A 21,724-nucleotide genomic window follows, 5' to 3' on the forward strand; every position below is an offset into this window, starting at 1 on the left:
AGTGTGAGTGGACGTGAGAAATACAACAAGCAATTATGAGTGTTGGACGAACTCCTCGCTGCGCGACAAACTCGCACTCGATGCTGTTGAGGATTTGCGTTGTGATTTCTGAGTTTTATTTGCCCTCCTCAGAAAATCGCCGAAATCGCTTCCTCATTTTCTCGCGTGGGAGTTTCTGTCAAACCTACCTCCCACTTCTTATAAAAGTGTTCATGCTTGTTTATGTTTAAACTGGGATAACGTCCCAAGTAACATTTTAAGTTTTGTTCGGCTCTATAAGAGACTTCATGACCAATTTTATAAAACTTGCAATATACCTGATTTATACATCAAAACCTCTTGATAATCTTCTGTCTAAGTGGACCACCCTCGGAGAGGTTTTGCAAACCACATTAAGAGTAGCAATAAAACTGTTTTAAAACCTAGTTGAAAACTTTTCCATTCTCGAAAAAAAGTTTTGATGATTGTTTTTTTTTTTTCAACAAAAACTATGACAGCTCTAGATGCAGAGAAGCTTCTTCGATGGCACGTAAAGTTCAGGAGGATACATCATTCGTAATTGTAAGTAGAAAGCGATCATTTGAAAGTAATATTTAAGTAGTTATTGTGTTGGTCGGCTTATGCGCATTCAATTTTACCGTAAATATTGGGGTTGCAGAAACATAAAATTAGCTTATAATACAGCTAATTCTTCAATATGGCGACGACCATAATTAGCGAAAATAAAACGAAAGTAAGTTTACTTTTATGATGACCGCAATAAACCTAGCAGTGTCGTAGTTTCTGCTTTTCAACCAACAGATGTCGTTACCAATCGAACGGATCGCCTCTGTTGAGAGGTTGAACAGTTTTATTGTGGTAATTATGAGTGCCAGAAGGTTTACATATCGGAGAGTTTTGTTTACTCTTGAAATCTGGCTTTATGGATATCTTCAAGTATACTATAAAACATTTCATCAATGGTTTTCATAAAAGTAGACATAAAACTGTGAGTTTTCATTATTACTGTTATAAAACCCAAATAAAATCAAACAAATCTAATCAGCTATGGAATTGTTACTTGAGGTGTAGTGATGCACTTCAGGACCACAACGAGCCTGGACTATGAACTAGTGAGAGAGAGGGCAATAGAAAATGCTTAATAATAATTTTCTCGGAATTATTTTCTGAGTGTAGGCAGAATAATTTTTCAAAACCCTTATCGCCCCATTGGGGAACAACCTGTAAAATATTGAAGTTGAACCATGCTGACTGCGTGACAACGACTCCGACAATCATCGCATCGGAGCTTCCAAATCGTAGCTACCACCAAGAAGGTGAAGTAAGTGGGAGGAGAGCGGCACTGAATGGAAACATTTTCCCGGATAAACAACATGCTCTGCGGGCCATTATTCCTACTAGGTAGGTACCTCCCTGAGCCATGCGCTGAGCTGACAGCAGTCATGGCATGGATGAGGTGAGAATTCACAGCACCACACCGACACTTCTCTAATGATTATTGTCAGGATGGGAACGGATTCGTTTTTCGTTATTGTTTCGCTGTTTTGCCCAGGTCTGCTGGGCTGGTGGGTGTTTGGAGGGATGGCGATGATGGTGATTGGTGCCAGGCAGTCAGTGGTGGTTCAAAATGAGGTAATGATAAAGATACCTCGTTCGTTTCGGTGTTGGTAGCGGTTCTGCTGTTGTAAGTTGCTGCTGCTGATGTTGAAACACCGCTGCTGGTAAGGATGGTGCTCCGGAAACACGAGATGAAGCAATTTCTTGAAATGACGTGAATGGAAAAAGATGACTGCCTTGTATTGAAGATTGTTACTTTAAGCTGTTTGGAAATGGTCTATTGATGGTTATGATACTGGTAATTATCGTTTCCGAAACATACTGCCGAATTGTGCTCATCGTGAAGATGTAATTAGCAGAAGCAGATTGTAGCAATTATTTTGCTTTCAAGAAAATTAGACGTTGTTCGTTTTTCCATGGATTATGTTCAGACGCGCCAACTTGGTCAAATTATTGGGGGGGCAAAGCCTAGTTTTTCAGATTTTTTGTATGGGAAAATCGAAAAATCATTAAAAATCGTCAAATATTGGGGGGGCAAAACCATGCTTGCCCCCCCTAAGTTGGCGCCATTATGTTTTTCCGACTTGAACTCAAGGCATAATCCGATTGTAATCGTTCGGAGAATCTTTTGTTAATTGAGTGAAAACTGAAGACAGAATAAAGCATCCTTTCTCCAAGTTTAAGTTTCTATTATTGAAAACTAAAAACTTTTCGTCCGTCGAAACAAAGAAAATGAGTGAAAAACTAACATCAGCATAACCGTTAGTTCAAGTGGAAATGCAACAAAGTAGAAAAGCTCAAAGATGAGTTAAGTAGAATGAATTTTGGAATAAATAAGCACCACTCAGTGGTAGCTCCAGCGTCTGTTTTTAATTACACGCACTTGACCACAAAAGTGCACAATTTCCACAGCACTCCCAAAGGGAAGGCGATTGAGTTGTATAGTTAGAAGGGATTCGAATAGGTCTTCGTAAAGTTGATCCGGTGGTGACGAGAAGACGGCCGGTGATGGAAACCATTGCGGGTTGATCCGCCTCAGAGCGTCTCGACGAAGCAATAAAACGTAAAATTAAACGTGGAAGAAGAATTTATTATTGCGAGAGGAGGTTCAATGTGGTTACTTTCCAGCTCCTTTGATGAGGTTACTGCTTCAACTCGTTGGGATTGGTTTTGTTGGTCAAGAGTGGGATGAAACTTATTGCCGTTGATGGATGGATGGATGGATGGATGGTTATGAGCTTTAAGCAAACCGTGACGATGATGGTACTCACGTACTCATTTCAACTCGATTGCTTCCTCTCAGGATAACATTTTTGTTAGCAAAAGCTTAACATTTAAAAAGAAGAGCAAATATTCGCAATACAGTTGAAAATGCTATGATAATCTATAAAGGGGATTCTCTGGAGGTATTTATAAAGAAATCAATGGTTGAGAAATTCCTGAACGAATTTCAGGTGAAATCCTTGGGTAGTTATCAGGGAAATGGTTTAAATCCATTCGTGGAGCAATTACAGCGAGAAGTTCTGAACGAAACCCTTGGAAGAATTTCTTAAAGAATCACTGAAGGATTTTCTGAATGAAATTTTGAAAAAATCTTTGAATGAAATTTTGAAAAAATCTTTGAATGAAATTTTGATAAAATCTTTGAAATTTTGAAAAAAAAATTGTGAATCGATTCGAATCGGACCAGCAGATTCAATTCACCGATTTAATCGAATGTTTTGAATCCATGATTTCACATCGATTCGATATATAAAATGGTGCAAAACCATAAAATGATCTGTTTGCGGCATGGAGTACAAGTTCATTGGATGATTTATTTTATATAAAAAATTGAGATTGTACAGGAGGAATTGTGTGGAGGAATTCCTGGATAAGTCGGTGGAGGAATTCCTTATGAAATTCCTGGATGAATCCATGCATGAATACCCGAAGGGAACCCTGAACGAAATCTTGAAGGAATCCCTGGAGGAATTCTAGGAGAATTTCATAGATGACTCCCTGGAGAAATTCTTGGATGAATACTTGGAGCATAATCTAGAAGAAATCTTGAAGGAATTTCTGGATGAACTCGTGGAGGAATCCCTGGAGGAAATTTGGGAGGAATCCCTGGAGAAGAAACAACTTGAGGAATTCCTGGAAGAATCCTTAGAGAAACTTCTGGAAAAATATCTTGGAAGAACTCCTGGGGGACTTTTTGGCAATGCCTGGAGGATCTTTTGGGAATCCCAGGCGAAACTCCTGTAGAATTCCCTAGAGGAATTCTCGAAGAAATCCCTGTATGAATCTTTGGAGGAATGTCTAGAGAAATTCTGGGAGGAATCTCTGTAGAAATTCCCGGGAACCATTTCTGGGGAATTCTTGAAGGAATTCTTAGAGAAATTCCTAGAGGAGGTCCCAGAGGAATTCCTGGAGGAAACCCTGGAAGAAATCTCGGAGGAATCCCTGGAAAATTCCTAGAGAAATTCCTGTATAAATTCCTGAAAAAAATATGAAGGAATCCATGGAGGATTCCGTGGGGAAAAAATCCTCAAGGAATTCCTGGAAGAAATTCTGTAGAAATTCCTGGAGGAATTCCTGGAGAAACACCTGGGGTAATTCCTGGAGAAATTCTTGGTGGAATTCCCGGAGGATGAAATTCTGGAGGAATGCTTGGAGGAATACCTGGAATAATTCCTGAATAAAATCCGGGAGGAATTCCTGGGGGCATTTCTGAAGGAATCTCTGGAGGATTTTTTGGATAAATTTCTGAAGAAATTGCCGTATGTATTGTGGAGGTATTCCGAAAGGAATTCTTGGAGAGATGCAATCCCAAGAAGAATTCCTGAAGGAATGCCTGGAGGAACCACTGGAGAAATTCATGGAGACATGCATGTAGGAATTCCTGGTAAAATCTCTAGAGATATTCTTTGAGAAATCTTTAGAGGAATTTCTGGAGAAATCCCTGTATACATTACATGGGGAATCCCTGGAGGAATCCTTAGAGAAGTCCCTGACGGAATTCCTGGAGAATTTCCTTGAAGTACTACTGGAGCAGGACGAATTCCTTGAGGAATCTCTAGAGGAATTCCTTGAGGTATCTTAAGAGGATCTTTAGGAATTTCTAAAGGGATTTTTAGAGGAATCTCTAGAAAAATTACTACGGGATTCCCGGACGAATCCCGGATCAATTTCTGTAGGACTTATAAGAGGAGTTTCGGAAGAAATCCCAGGAGGAAGTACTGAAGACATCGCTGAAATTCCAAAGAAAATCCTGAAGGAATCTCAAAAAGAGTACGCACAGGAACTTTTGGAGCAATCCCTGTAGCAGTTGCTGAAGGAATACCTGGAGGAGTTCCTGAAAAAAAAAAACCAGAAGGAAGCTTGAAAGCAAAGAGGAATTTGGAAAAATCCATGTCTGAAGTAATTTCTGGAGGAATTATTGGAAAGAATATCTTCAGAAATACCTTAAAGGATCACTGGAGAAATTCCTGAAGGAAACCCTGAAAACAGCACTAGAACAATCATTGGAGGAACCTTTAAAGATATCCCAGGACAAATACCCGAAGAAATGTCTGATGAAATCTCTAGATGAATTCTTAAAGGAATCTCTTGAGGAATTCAAGATGGAATCACTGCAGCAAATTATGAAAAAAAAAAATCTGGAGGAATTGTCCATACTCATATATAGTTTACGAAATTAGAAACAAATCTAAAACAGTCATTTTGATTCCTCAAAACTGCAATGCCTATTTGCTATTCTGGGCCCCTTCTAAAAAAACCAGCTGAGCAAATGATTTTACAACTCTGTGTCAAAAAATGACATAACGTTGAGACAATGCATTCTGAAAAAAATGAAAATTTAATATTTTCGAATCGAAAGAAAAATCAAACGTAAAATACCGATTCGTTCGATTTTGTGGGGCTTCAACATCGATTCAAAAAATCGATTAATCGAAACAAAATCATCGATGTTGCGATGTCTGCTCTGCTCTGCTCTGCTCTGTTCTGCTCTGCTCTGCTCCTGCTCTGCTCCTGCTCTGCTCCTGCTCTGCTACTGCTCTGCTCCTGCTCTGCTCCTGCTCTGCTCCTGCTCTGCTCCTGCTCTGCTCCTGCTCTGCTCCTGCTCTGCTCCTGCTCTGCTCCTGCTCTGCTCCTGCTCTGCTCCTGCTCTGCTTCTGCTCTGCTCCTGCTCTGCTCCTGCTCTGCTCCTGCTCTGCTCCTGCTCTGCTCCTGCTCTGCTCCTGCTCTGCTCCTGCTCTGCTCCTGCTCTGCTCCTGCTCTGCTCCTGCTCTGCTCCTGCTCTGCTCCTGCTCTGCTCCTGCTCTGCTCCTGCTCTGCTCCTGCTCTGCTCCTGCTCTGCTCCTGCTCTGCTCCTGCTCTTCTCCTGCTCTGCTCCTGCTCTTCTCCTGCTCTGCTCCTGCTCTGCTCCTGCTCTGCTCCTGCTCTGCTCCTGCTCTGCTCCTGCTCTGCTCCTGCTCTGCTCCTGCTCTGCTCCTGCTCTGCTCCTGCTCTGCTCCTGCTCTGCTCCTGCTCTGCTCCTGCTCTGCTCCTGCTCTGCTCCTGCTCTGCTCCTGCTCTGCTCCTGCTCTGCTCCTGCTCTGCTCCTGCTCTGCTGCTGCTCTGCTCCTGCTCTGCTCCTGCTCTGCTCCTGCTCTGCTCCTGCTCTGCTCCTGCTCTGCTCCTGCTCTGCTCCTGCTCTGCTCCTGCTCTGCTCCTGCTCTGCTCCTGCTCTGCTCCTGCTCTGCTCCTGCTCTGCTCCTGCTCTGCTCCTGCTCTGCTCCTGCTCTGCTCCTGCTCTGCTCCTGCTCTGCTCCTGCTCTGCTCTTGCTCTGCTCTTGCTCTGCTCTGGAATTTCTGATATATTTTCTCCAAAGATTTCTCTAAAAAATATTCAAGGATGCGTCCATAAATTCCTTAAAAAAATCCTGTACAGATTCTTACTAAACATATTTATATGAATCCTTCGAAAATTTTCTTCAGGGTTTCTACAAACTCTAGAACTTATCCCTCCAAGATTTTTCAAATGAAAAATTTAGAAAATCTTGCAAGGATTACTTTAGAAATTCTTTGAGGGGATCCTCCAGAAATTTATCGTACAATTCATTCAGAAGAGCAGCTATGAATTTCTTCACGAGTGTCTCCTGCAATTCCTTCAAAATGCCATCTCTGAAATTTACAAAAGAAATATTATAGAGATCCTTCTGAGTTATTTCTTAATCATTCTTCCGAAGATTTCATTAGAAATTCATCAGAAGTTCGCATGAGTTTCTACCTGAAATTTATCTCAGAAGTCCTTCATAAATTCCTTCCGAAAATGCTACTTGAAATTCGTGTTAGTTGAATTATCGTTTGATATTTTTCCACGAATTCTTGATTGAAATTGTCCTAAGTTTCTATCAGAAACTCCTCCAGGAGATCCTACAGAACTATATCCAAGACTTCTTCTAGAATCCTTCCGTAGGATTTCTCTTAAATTCATATAAGGACTTTTTTCAGAATTTGTTTTCAGTGTTTTCTCCAGAAAAAAAATAAAGTACAGAATTCTTTCAGAAACGTCTCAAAGTTTCCTTAAGAATTTTTTCATAGAATTCCTAAGGATAATCCTCTGGGGATTCAATTGGAATTTTCTACAACGTGCTTTTTTTTATAAATTCTTCCAGAAATTGCTATAAAAAGTTCTCCAGATATCCAGACTCTTCTAAGGATTCCTTTCAAAATCTCTTCATAATTTTCTTCCATGTCCTTTAAAATCCAGCCGTTCTTGGCGATTTTTTCCTGGGATTATTTAATAAATTTTTACGGTGCTTTCTTTGGATATTTTCGTAAAAATAAATCAGAAATTTCTTCCATAACGAAGTATTCCATGAATTCCTTTTGAAAATTTGCAAGGGATTCTATCTCAAGATGCTCGAAACAATGATTCCTTCGAAGATACGAAAATTATTCCAGTATTCAAAAAATTTTATTAGGAAAATTCTCTAGGATTTTTTTAAACTTCTTAGCGAATTCTTCTATGAATTCCACCAAAGGTTTCAAAAGGAGTTTCTCCGAAGTATTCCTCCAAGAATTTCTTCAGACATTCTTTCAAGAACGTCTCTAGTGATTTCTTGAGGAATTCGAAAAAAGCTTTCTGAGGAAAATACTGCAAGGATTCTTTTGGATGTTTCTTTATGGATTCCTTCTGGAATTGCTTAAGGAATTTCTAAAGAGACTCCTTTTGGATTTTGGAGTTTCAGCAAGGGATTTATTCAACAGTTCTTCCATGGATTTCATTTTCCAGAGATTCCATTATGAATGTCTTCAAAAAAAAAAACAGAAATTTTTACAAGGATTCATTTTTAAACTACTGCCGTGGTCCCGTCACAAATATCTCCTGGGACTACAATAAATATTCCTCCAGGGATATCTTCGGAAATCTTGTAGAACTAAAATACTGAAGGAATCCCTACATAAATTTCTAGTGAAATCCCTGAGTGAAGTTTTCTGAAGATATCTCTGGCAGAACTCTTAAACATACGTTTTGAGGCTCTTAGAGGAACATCTTAAATTTTTATTGAAGGGATCTGGAGCAATTCTTCAAAGAATTTCTTGAAATACCTTTGAAGGATTTTTTTTAAAGATTCTCATGAAAAACTTCTGGACAAGCTTTGACATTAATTTCAAGAAAAGTTATTTAAAAAAAATCCCGAAGAAATTTCTAAAAGAAACACTTGAGGAAATTTCGAAAGCAACCCAAGAGGAATTTCTGAAGGATTCTCAAAAAAAAATAGAGAATTTCCTGAAGGAATCTCTGGAGAATTTCATGAAGGAATCTTTAGAAAACTCCTGAGGATACTTCTGAAGAAATTTTCAGAAGAATTATTTGTACAATTTCTGAGCGGATAAGTAGACAAAAATTTGAGAAGCAATTTGTGAGGAATGTCTGCAAGAATTCCTGAATAAAACCCTGCAAAAATTAAAAGAAAAATCCCGTAGAAATTCTTGAAGAAATCATTGACGAAGTTTCTCAAGGAACACAGTTGAATGAGGGAATCTCTGAATGAGTACCTGAAAGAAGTGGATAATTTTGTGGAGGTATTGTTATAAGAATTTCTTGAAAAAAAAACACATTTAGAGAAATGCCAAACAATAAATCGTCTAAATCAGTAAGGTCTGATTTATGAAAGAATTTATGAAGCAATCCCGCGAGAACTTCTGGAGGAACTTCCAGAAAAATCTCTTGAATATTTTTTCTAGAGGAATTTTTGGAGAATAGCCAAGGAATTATTCCAGGCACCCCTGGAAAAACATGAATAGGAACCCCAGATTTAACTCCATCAAGAGTTTCTTAAAGATTTTCTGCAAGAAGTCTGAACTTAGAAGTCTTTCTGTACGAATCTTTGCTTAAATTTCCGAAAGAACTCCTGCGGAAATCTGTGCAATAATTCCTGCTTGAAACAGAGGAGAAACTTCCGCTGCAAATCCTTGAAGGAATGTCTGGACTGGTTCCAAAACGAATCTTTTAAGTAATTTCTTGTGAAACTTATGAAGAAATCCCAAGAAAAGTTTCAGAATTCTTGGAAAAATCCCAGGAGAAATTCCTGGGAATGTTTTCAAAAGAAATGCATACATACACAGAAATATCTTTTGATAGGACACCTGTAGAAATTCTTCTTGAAATCTTTGAAGGATTTTCTTTCTGCATTCCAGAAGAACTTCAGTAAATGCTGAAAGAACCCCTGATTAAATTTGTGGCGGTTTTCTTTGAGCTCTTTGGCTTTCTCGCATGTCAAGTGTACTGGAAAGGCTATATTTTGACTCCAAAATGACTTTCTGATAGATGGCCCGGAGGGTCGAGTCACATATACCAGTCGACTCAGCTCGACGCATTGAGGTGATGTCTGTGTGCGTGTATGTGTGTGTTTTGTATGCGTATGTATGTATGTGTGTGTACAAAATAACCTCACAATATTTTTAGGTGGTAAACCTCAACCGATATTGATGACCGACGGTTCATTCGACGGGGAACCAGAGCAGCTGAAGAATACCAAACTCAGGTATGGAAAACCGGATACCTACAACCTAAATGAGGTATTAAGAAGCCCTGCATAAGAGGTAATATACCTAAAATAATAACTGGTGTGTATTCTGTGCATAACGCGTGAATATTGACATCAGGTATAGTTATACCTAAATAATAATCGGTGATTTTTCCATACAAATAGCGATTTTTCCATACTTGAATAATACCTCAAGCAGTTCTCAACACTAAACCAATAACTCGTTAAGGTATTTTATCAATACCTACAAAATGCCAAAATAAGTTATTTCCCATACGTGCATAATCGACCAATACCTTGTCTTGGTATGATACCTGACTTTGGTATGCTGCAGTTATGTGTCAGTTATTCGTTCCTACTCGGGAATATGGTCCCATTGTTTCCATTTGAAAATAGTTTGGATCGGTCCATTGCCATTTAGGTGTTCCGCAGCGGTACCCAGAAAGAGGTCAAATATAAAAATGCTATAAACCCACGCATGCGACACATCAAACCGCGGCATTTTCGATAACCTGATGAACGGTTAGCAGGGCAATTTTCTCAGACCATATCTGAAGCGATTGTGTTCCGAAACCGATTCCGGGTGTTCCGTTGGAGGTGACCAACTATCAAAATGAACCGAACCCATGCTTGGGACACGTCAAATGATGGCTCTTTAGGTAACCTTATAAACGATTAGTAAGAAAATAGTTTCAGACCATATTTGGGACAACCAGTGATAATCCGGAATCGGTTCTGGGAGTCCCGCTGGAAGTGGTTAAATGTAAAAGAGAACCATTCCCATTAACGTGACACATCAAATGGCTTTTTAGATAATCTGATGAACGGTTCACAAGAAAAACAAAAACTCAGATCATATTTGAGAAAACCAGTAGTGTTCCAGAACCGGTTCCGGGTGTCCCGTCGGAAGTGGTAAAACGTAGAAGGCAAATCATGCATGCGGCACATAAAATAGCGGCTTTTTTGATAACCCGAAGAAACGTCAGCAAGAAAATAGTCTCAGATCGCATCTCAGACTGCAAATAGTGTCTCGGAACCGGTTTAGGGTATCCCGCCGGAAGTGGCCAAATGTAAATATGAATTTAACCCGGGTGTCCCATCGGAATTGATCGATTGTAAAGATGAACCAAACTCATGCAAGCGACACATCAATTCGCGGCTTTTTAGAAATCCTGATGCACAGTTAACAAGAAACTAGTCTCAGCTCATATATAGGAAAACGGTACTGTCTCAGAACCGGTTCCGGGTGTCTCGCTGGAAGTGTTAAAATGTAAAATTAAACAAAACCAATAATGCGATTCATCAAATAGTAGCGTTTCCGACAACCTAATAACGGCTTGTAAGAAAATAGTTATACATATACATTTCCGGGACAACCGGTAGTGTCCCACTTTAAGAACCGAAATTGAACAAAACATGTGGAACAAAATTGGGTTCCCCAACTACCCTGATGACCAGCATCTACTATGACATCATCATGAAACACATTACAAGTATTGGCATGACTTTTCTTCCCCGAAAACCGGTTCCGTAGATACATGCATGCTCAGGAATCGGATGTCCGCTCGCTCCAGTTAAAAAAACAAATCACAAATGGTTGGATTATCGCTTCGCACAAAGATATTGGATCCATCGAGGTGTATATTGCAAAATTCCATATCACTTTGGAGACACTCGAGCCTGGCTCCCCCCAAAAAAAAAGTTCCCATTCTTCGATGGCATCCCTGCTGCATCCGTCCCGTATAGTTACTCGTCCTATTCAAGTGATTTGGTGTAGAAAAGTAAAGAAAGCCATATATGTAGGTAGGTATGTACTTACGAGTAAAGAAACACGAACTTGACGATGTAGAAGGTTTTCTCCTTCTCGTTGTCCCAAGTGGACACACACTGGGTGAAGAGCTTGATGTCGAAGCGTAGTTTTTTCCGCCGCGTTGTCAACACTAGGAACTCGGGAAGGTCTGAAAGTAGGGAAAAGAATCACACTTGAGAAATGTTGCTAGCCGGGATGAAAACTCTAGTCAACAGTAGTGGCAATGCAATGTGTTGAGTGGAAATAGGTGTTGGGATATAATGTGACGAGCAAAATGGCCAAATCATTGAGCTAACTGTTGTATAGTCGGTTATCTGATTTTGAAGAGTGAGTATGAGTAATCAAGGACGTTTCGTGCGCTGTCAGAGAATGGTTTTACTGATTGAGAAAGTTCGATTGGAAACGAAGGTTTATGCTGACTGACATGGTGTCTAGTTATAAACGTCTGGAAATTGAGTCAGTTATCTTATCGTAGTGTCTTTGGTTTTTCCTGATTTGATTCATTTTTAAATTGCCTTGTTTTTTTTTTTAACATAAGAAGATTGATTGTGTTCCGAGGAGGGAAGTATAATTTATGTATTTTTTTTTACAGTTTTTGAGTTGGATAAATACGATCAAAAGTAATCCTGTCAATATTATCTTAGACTGTGAATGTTTCAACTTGTTCTGCATAATTTGATTGATTTTGAGAATTGTGCGACAGAAAATCCAGCTACCTTCGCTAGCAACTAGATGCCATAATCCCTTATCAGAATAATAAAGTTGTCAACGAGATCTGATTTGCTCCGAACAAACAGAGAACATCGTAAGTCGGTGAAGCGGAAAATTTATTCCGAATCCATCACAATAAGTGTTCGACAATAACACAAATGCATGAATTGATATTGCATTCTATTTGTACAGTTCCCATCACAATCGATAGTATGGCAAATTACATTCACGCTGTGGAGAGTTACCTTCACAGCTCGCTCACGACTTTGGTATGCGTGTGCGATCCCAATGTTATTCGGCAAACTTTCAGATAAAACTACAAGGTTAAATTCATCCATACATTGTTTTTCGATAGCATGCTTCTGAACTGAGATAATAGCAAATGAATGTAAATCTTTGCAAATGAATGGTTGCAACCTTGGCAAGATCCATGCCACACGGGGAGCAAACTTCAATTGTTTGATTTACCCGATGATGTTATGGCTATCTGAAAATGGTACAAAAATGTCACCATCCGAACGAACCATCATCGGATCGCTCCGCTCTGGTTGGCTGGCTGGCTGCTGGGTGCAGAAACCATCAATCGGACCACAACGAAAAAAATAGAACATGTATCTATGCAAATTTATGCAGAAACCTACATATCTTTGTTTTCGCATTCGCCAGGTTTTCGATCGAAACATTGACATGTACCAAGCAAAAACAAAAAAAAAAGTGGATCAATCAATACCGACACGATGGTTCGATGCGTCTTTGAATTTTACCTTTTTGTGCTACGGAACATATGGAAGGGTAATTGAATTGTTGGATATTATTGGCATACACAAATTTAAATGAACTGCATCTTGAATTAGTAAAATGTATATTCTTCATGACATACAACAAAAAAGTTGTATAAATTCCTGCATGAATTAGTCAAGTCACGGGCGGCTCCATACAAACAGGTGGCCAAACATATTTTTGGGTCAATTTCATAATGTCTTGCTCCTATTCGTAGGGTTTATGCCTGAAAAGTGTGAAAAACATGTTGAACAGGTTGTTTTAACACGACATGTCGTGTTAAAACAGTATGAAATTTTAAGGGCATTGCATACTTTTAGGCGTTTAAGAATTTCTATTCCCATTTACAAAATGTATTCCAATTCGTAAAAACACGCTTCTCTAAGAGATAACAAGACCAGATTTAGATTCTACTATGATCGATCTACCAAGAAAAGCGGCTTGACGATCAAATGTTTTTTCAGAGATATTAAATGCCCAATAGGGCGATTTTATATTGGAATAACTCAATCATCGCCGACAACTTGATTGAAATTGCAGAATAACAGCTAGTAGCAGCCTAATTTGATTTCAATGACTCCCAGGGATCCTTTAGAAAGACATAGAAGTAGTCCCGAAGCGAAACTTTGCGAAGCTTTTTTTGTATGGAACGTTTTGTATGGGGAAAATTTGTTTATTTTAAAGTGGCATCATTTAATAGTTTTACAATCAACTTTTCTAAGTCTGATATGCCATTCGAAAGGTTATAAGTAAGCTTTAAGAAACTACTTTAAAAGTTCAGCATTTTCTATTTATGCCAAAGATATGTGAAGATGAACAATCCAATCATATTACCAAAAATTGCCAATGGTCTCATTCTGCTGCCAACATCTCGATAAGTATATGGATTAGCAAACTTATATTCTAGGGTTTACTGGTCCAAGTGGTCTACTTTCAACTACCGAACCGAAATATCAAATTAAATAAAGTAAATTTTCGATTTTTGGCCACCTGAATCCCCATAGTGCAGTGATTTGTCCAGGATATTCATCAGAGATCTCACCAGAACCTTGTCGGAAAGCTTTCTAATGAGGACTTTCGCGCCTACACTTTCGTGGGTCTGGCAGCACCCTCTCAGAATCGAAACTTGGTGGAAATAATGACTAGTTCTTGTCTAGAAATTTTGAATACTTTGTTTTCGAAATTTGTCAGGATTAACATTTGAAGAAGGCTACCTATTTTTTAAAATAGATTTTCTTTTTAATCCATGTAACAAGACTTAAGTGTTGTATAGCTGACTATCGTGAATTTCAATGAAGTTTTTTGGAAAATATCAAAAACATATCAAATTAATTCCTACACTGAAAAATAAAGTTTTTTTTTAAACAAAGGTTTAAGACAATGCCCACCAATGTGTGAGTAAATCCACATTGACAACCCCCATAATAACGCCGAACCCCACCAATAATCATTGCTAAATCGGTAAGGAAATGACAACCTACCTTCCCGGTGAACATTGAATCCATATGCTATAACCTTTTTTTTTGTTTTGGAGCTCGATACAAAAATAAAAAAAAACTAGACGACTTTCAACAAGTAAAACATAAAAAGTTATATCTAGTTCTTGAAACCGTTGTTCTGTCAAAGCCGCGAGGGAAGAAATGGACCCATATGGTTGGAAGTGTCCCGAAAATCGATAATCGGAATAAACTAAAGAACGGAGAATTGAATATTCTAGAAGTTCATTGAAATTTGAACCGCAACTACGTCACTGGAAATTCTGAAATGAGAACTCCAAGCAAAACAAAAATTAGATGGCATTCAATCAATAAAAAAGGTGAGCAAATTTGCTCCAGAAAAAAATATGCCGTTCTTCCAGGAGTTTGTTCTGGTATCCGTCCAGAAGTTCAACCAGGAGATTTTACTGAAATCAATTCAAGGATTACTCTAGTAGATCCTTGTGAGATTCCTCCTTGATTCTCCTCTCGGATTCCTCCAAGAATTTATTAGGAGAATTCTCCAGGATTTTCCATCAGGGATTTTTTTGATAGCTCCGTCAGGGGTTTCTCCTGGAATTCCTCTAAAAATTTCATCAGGTATTCCTCCAGCAGTTTCTTCAGGGTTTCGTTCAGGATTTTTTCTAGGAATACCTAAAGATATTTCCCCTGGAACTTTTTGAGGAATTTCTCTTGGTATGTTTTGAAAGATTCTTCTTGAATTCCTTGAGGCACTTCTCCAGGTTCCCCATCAAAGATTACTCCACGGACTTTGCCAGAGATTTCTTCAGGAACTCTTCAGTGATTTTTGCAGGCATTTCTTTAGGGTATTTTTTCTAGATTTGTTTGAAGGATTTTCCCAGGAATTCCTAAAGGAATTTATCCATAACCTCCATCATGGATTGCTTTAGAAACTCCTTCAGGGATTTGTCCAGGTATTCTTCGGAGATTTCTCTAAGATTCTTCAGGGATTTTCCTGCAAGTATTTGTGGAATTTTTCTTGGAATTTCAGCTGAATTTTCTCCTTCAGGTACTCCTTCAGGAATGTCTTCTTAAATTCCTTCGGGGAATTCTCCAGAAACTCCTTAACGGATTTTTCCAGGAACTCCTTCATTCCTTCAATGTTTCTTCCATAAACTCTTCTTGGAATTTTTCCTAGAATTCATTCAGTGATTCCTTCAGGAGTTCTTCAGGAACTCCTTCAGGGATTCTCCTAGGGGTTCCTCTAGGAGCATTTCTTAGGAATAACTGCATGAGATCTTTCAGGAATCCCTCAATGATTCCTAGTATAGTATTTTACCAACGATGATATGAACGCGCTGTGCGAAAACGGGTGAGTATAGAACCGGTTTGCATACCCCTACTACGCACTGGTGGGGATAGTCTAAGAAGGTTAAAAAGGCAGAGCTATTCAGAACCAATACTGTACATAAGAAAATGCAATGATGTCGGTAGCTATGGCAACGGAAGCGTTCATAGGGAGGTTGAAGGAGCGTTTCATGGGGTCCCAAGAGGTTCTTCTCCATTTGGGAAATTTGTTCCCCTGTACTTCCCTGTACCCCCTGTACCAGGAGATCTCAGGGGCGTATCATGGCAGTACTAGGAGACCTCAGGGCGTTTGAGCGAATATCAGGGTCGTCTTAGGGATTCTCAGAGGGTTCCAAGGGGCTTCTAAGGGTCTCTGGGACGCCTCAAGGGATCTTAGGGTTGCTTCAAGGGGATTTAGGGAGTTCCAGAGGGTCTCAGGTCCATTCCTGGGGTTCTAAGGGGCGTTTTAGCGGGCTCTAGGGGTACTCTTAAACCCAATTCACGCTCATAACGGGGAAAGCGTATGTTGGGGGGAGCGCTGTTTTGGAATTTGGCTATTTTTTCAGTTTCAGAATTAGTTTCTGTTGATCGAAATTAAAAAGTTTCTATCCTGTGAAAAGGTCACAATGTAGTTGTTTTGCAAAGATGAGTGGTTCCCAATCTGGGGTCACGGACCAGAAGTATTTATCAAGTACCGAAAGTGCTAGGCAGAATGCAAATGTTTTTCAGATTGACCATCTCAAGGATTAGTATTCCTAAGATAGATATGTTGAAAAAATCAGTGGTTTTCAATCTATAGTCGCGGGCCATGTGAATAGCTCAAGAATCGCAAGTGTGACGATGAAAATTTCATTAAATTAAGATGTTCTTCGGATTCTACGCCTTTGGTTCAACTTGTGAATATAGCTCAGTGGTTTCCAATATGACGTCACGGGCCACGGAAATTTCTGAACCATCGGAAGTGCTAGAACTGAGTGCAAATGTTTTTCGGATTGTTCATCAGTAGATCAGTAGTTTCCTATTCATGATCACGGGTCTTGCGAAATTCTCAAAAACCATAAATTTTAGGATGAAATGCAAATGTGTTTTCTTTCTATTCACGCCTCACGAAGTACTGTAACATCCCTAGGAAGTGATCTTTGAGGACTCTTAGATTGGGAACCACTGACTGCATAATCTGAAAACCCATTCTCACTTTCTCATTCTTGAGATTCTTGAAAAATTAGTATGGGTTGAAACCTTTGAGCTTTGTATCACCATTTTATGACAATATTTTCTCATTGAGATCCATAATCCAAAAAGCATTCTCACGTTTTCTAGGAGTCTCGGTTCTTGAGAAATTACCATGGCCCATAATTCAAGATTGGAAAATACTGAGCTTTGCAACACCAATTATCTGTATTAAGTGCCCCTTGAGACGCAGAATCTTTAAAATATTCACATCTTCTCTGCGGACTTTCGGTTCTTGCAATATCAGCATGGTCCGTGACTCCAGATTGCGAACTTTGTAACGCCACTATATCGTGATAAATGTTTCTTGAGACGCAGAATTTGAAAACTATTTTCACTTTGTAATCGCAGTTTCGGTACTTGAGAAATTAGCCCGTGGCCTCTGATTGGGAACCACTGATTTGTGCAACACCATTTCATTGTGATGCATGTAATGTACATACTCCTTGAGACGCAGAATCCGAAAAAAAACCTCACCCTCTCCTAGAATTTTCGGAATTTGAGTAGTTAGCGTGGCTTGTGGGTTCCACTCAATTTTGCATTACCGCTGGTAGTTTTACTCCCTGAGGTGGACAATTTGAGAAACAACTTCAAATTTCCATTTATACATATGCATAATATGTTAGTTGTACCCCTAGAACCCCAATTGTGTTCTTTAGGGGTATCCGGATTATTCCATTATCGGAATCTCCGTCCGAAAATTATTCGAAATCCAAAATTTCATAATTTTTCAAGTCTGGGAACTATTTTTAAAATAAATTTAAAGTTTGTATGGGGATTTTTTTTGTTCGGGTCGAACTGTCATTTTATCGATTGAACTGTCATTCTATCCACAAAAATTAAAACTCTTTTGTTAAATTAACCATCTAAACAAAGGTAAAGGGCGAACACGATGAAATTGCCACACAGAAAATCTTGTTTAACTTTTGATTGCGTTCGCCAAAATAGCTATTTTTTTTTACCATGAATAGTATATTATGTGTAGCTAATACCATAAAATTTTCATTAAAATCGAGTATTGGCGGAGATATCGTTGAAACAAGGAAATTGCCACTTGAGAATCTTGTGCAAACAAACATTTTGGAAAATATCACTTTTTTGCCGTTTCAACGCTGGCGCCAAAAATACTGAACCGATTTCAATGAAAATTTTTATGTACGTAAAGTATATATTAGACTGGGTCAACAAAGTCGATTTTTTGGAACAATGCTTTTTCGATTCCTTTTAGCGTCCAAAACAACTGTGCAGAATTTGGGAGCGATTGGTTGCGTCCCCGTATTCCGCTTTGCGATTGAAGTTTGTATGGAATTTAGTATGGGAAAAAGTGCTTTTTTGCATTTTTCTCATAAATTAAAAATTTTCGTCTAAAACTATCTAACTAATGACGTTGAAGCATAGCCTAGGATATGCCGAAATACTTTACCGAAGACCGCAAAGTGATCCGACACTTGTGAAAAAAGTTATAACGCACAGATTGCCTGGTGGTGCTTATTATTTAACATGTAAAGGAATAACATCAATAATAAAATCTCAGTTTTTGGCCTAAGTTATCAAGCGAATAACTTTTTTCACAAGCGTCGGATCACTTTGCGGTCTTCGGCAAAGTTTTTCGGTATATCCTAGGCTATTTTAACGTCATTAGTTAAACGGTATTAGACAAAAGAATTCAACTTATGAGTAAAATGCAAAAAAGTACGTTTTTCCATACTAACTTCCATACAAATTTCAATCACAATGCGGAATACGGGGACACAACCAATCGCTCCCAAATTTTGCACAGTTGTTTTGGATGCAAAAAGGAGTCAAAAAAGCTTTGTTCCGGGTTGATGCGGTCAAATTTAAAGTTTCTCCATACAACGTTGACCCACTCTAGTATATATGTAGAAGTAGTTTGTCAAAATTTCATTCAATTTGATTATGCCGTTAAAAAGTTATAGTCATATATGTCGCACTATGTCACAATAAGCAGATGTGGTTTTTGGTAAAGTGAAATTCAAACTGCTCTTACTTTGAAAGTACTCAACAAAAATGGCTGAAATTTTCACTGTAAACAGTTTAACACAACAATTTTACACTGTCAAAGTTTTATAAAAATCGGGACAGTGTTACCAGTTCTACAGTCAAAATAGTGCACGTGGAACTAAAAATGGTCAAAAAGTACCTAAAATTTACCTTGAAGCGATTTGAGCTTTGGATATTTACTAGAAAAAGTACTGAGCCGATTTCGATCAAATTTTTACCACTTAATTGATACTATGTTAAGAATATCGAGTAAAATTTTTAAACGTTTTGATGAGGTAACAAAAAAGTTATAGCCTAAGTATTTTTTTGAAATGGGTGCACAAATTTTTAAGAGTGATTGATATGTAGAATATTTTCAACATAAAACTATATCTTTCGAAAAACAAACTAACAGTTTTTTTTGTAATCCAAATTAATGCGCCACGCTCCTCTAGAGCCTTTCGCTTGCAATTTGATACTTAGATAATACTTAAAAAAATGAACATGTATACGCAAAACCACGTTCTTGAAATAAATAATTAATACTTTAGTGAAAAGCTACATAATGGCAGTGTGTGTGTTTTCCTTTCATGTATTTGACTATGTATCTGTTCATCATTTGAAAAACAAGATTTCACAGTACCGCCATCATAATGAAATGACTCAAGGTGCTTAGAATTAAATATTGTTTATGTATTATTATATAAAAAAATAAAGATATTTTTTTGGACTTTTGCTACTAAGCTTAGTATTTTGGAATGCGTTTGATAGTTTTGCTATTATTTGAAAACCATTCGACATATTTCAATGAAATTTTCACACAGTCATCTACGCATACTACTCCGGAACGCCTGAAAATTTTATGGTTCTATCTTCAAAGACAAAAAAGTTGTGACTATTTGTAGGAGATGCAATAATTAACAATATGCGCTATTAACAGTTTTTGCATGAAAAACCTTCAACAAAAATTTTTGTTCTAGACCCCTCGATGGATGTTTTCCACCGACCCAGCAAATTGAAGGAAATGGCCTAAAGTATCATTGGGCAAAATTTCAGACTTACTTATTTTTTTAATATAAAGTTGTTCTACACAACACACCTCGGATCCCCAATGCACCTCGGAATCCCCTTTTTTCCGGCTCTCTGGAAACTTCCTGGACACCCTTTTGGCGCCATTACAAATGTCCTGGAGCAGGACATATTTCGCGAACTAAGATGAGATAATCAAGGGCGTAGCCAGCATTTCGGTCAGGGGGGGGCAAACACCCTTAGCAAATTTGTGCCTATACTGGCTTCTATATCTATACGCAATACGATGAAATTGAATATAATAACATTATATTCTAAAAGCGTTATTTAACCCTTCAGCAGTCACGCTGTTGTATGTTATACAATACGTTAAAAAAAACTCGCTTGATCTATATAAATCAACGTGGTGCTGGTAGCGGTGAGCCATTTCCCAAGCAACACACATGTTATATAAAAGCTACGACAGCGCAAGTTTTGGTTGTATAGAAGTTTATTTTACGTTATTTTAACACAATGTTAGAATTACGTAAAATAAACTTCTATACAACCAAAACTTGCGCTGTCGTAACTCTATTATAACATGCGTGTTGCTTGGGTTCTGGAAGATTGAGGATTTTTAGGACTATAATTTCCTGGTTCCTGAATGAGTTCTTTTTAAATTATCTTCCAATACTATTTGCTGGAGGACTTCCTCTAGAAATTTTTGAAATAATTATAAAATATCATCAGGTAAAGCTGGAGAAGTTTTTAGGTACATCCATGAAATGATGATTAAATGATTTCTAAAATTTCCGAAAGAACTCCTGAATGATTTTTCGAATAGAACCTGCGAGGAATTTCTGAAGAAATGAATTGAGGAATTCCCGGAACAATCCCTGGAAGACTTCCTGGGTAAATCCCAGTAGCAATTCCCACAGGAATGCCTGGAGGAATTTCCAGAGGAATCCCTGGAGAAATTTCTGAAAGTATACCTGGAGGAATTCTTGTATAAATTATGGGACGAATACCTAGAGAAATATCTGAAGAGATCTCATGAGGAAATTCTGGAAGACATCCTAGATAAATTTCTGGAGGATTCCTTGGAGAAAGTTCTGGAGAAATTGTAGGTGGCATTCTGGGAGGAATCCCCAGAAAAAAATAAGGAAAAAAAATTCGTCCCAGAGGAAATCTTAGAGAAATTTCAGGAGGAATCCTTAGGGGAGTTCTTGGAGAAACCCCTGAAGGAATTTCAGGAGGAATCCTTGAAGCAAGTTCCTGGGAAAATCTCTAGAGAGAATTATGTGTTCCTGTCTTGGAAGAATTCTTGAATAAGACCCAACAGGGAATCCTGAAGAAATTCCTGAAGAAATTTCTTGGATGAATTCTTGGAGCAATCGCTGGAAAAAAAATACTGGAGAAATCTCCATAGGAATTCTGGGAGGAATTGCTGTAGAAATTTTTCAAAAAATCTCTTGTGAAATTCCAGGAGGATTTCCTGGAAGAGCCCTTGGAGAAATTTCTGGAGATCCCTGGAGGATAATTACCTGGAGGAACCCCTGAAAAATTCCAGAGAGTATTCCTGGAGCAATTCGTAGAGAATTTCCTGGAGGAATTCCTGTAAAATAATCCTGGGGTATTTCCTGCAGGAATTCCTGGATAAAATCCTGGAGTAATGTCTGGAAGAATTCCTAAAGGTATTCCTGTGAGAATTTGGGCTGCAAAACGGTGAGTCGATAAGGAGAGCGTCCAATATAGCTCTGGTCCTCACAAGTTCCTACCTCATGCTTCCACGGGTCAAACGATGACAAAGACCGCCAGCTAAG

General features: G+C 38.5%; 1 protein-coding gene across 2 annotated transcripts in view; it reads right to left on the reverse strand.

The window, feature by feature from the left end:
* LOC109412774 (tachykinin-like peptides receptor 99D) overlaps positions 1 to 21,724 on the reverse strand; it is a 670,157-nt gene that overhangs the window by 81,822 nt on the left and 566,611 nt on the right. For both annotated transcript variants that reach the window (XM_029865175.2, XM_029865174.2), the window contains exon 7: positions 11,398 to 11,536. In XM_029865175.2, coding sequence (XP_029721035.2) covers positions 11,398 to 11,536 — 139 coding nt within the window. The remainder of the gene's footprint in view (positions 1 to 11,397; positions 11,537 to 21,724) is intronic.

Source organism: Aedes albopictus, chromosome 3 (genome assembly GCF_035046485.1).
Source record: "Aedes albopictus strain Foshan chromosome 3, AalbF5, whole genome shotgun sequence".
In the NCBI taxonomy this organism is placed as follows: domain Eukaryota; kingdom Metazoa; phylum Arthropoda; class Insecta; order Diptera; family Culicidae; genus Aedes; species Aedes albopictus.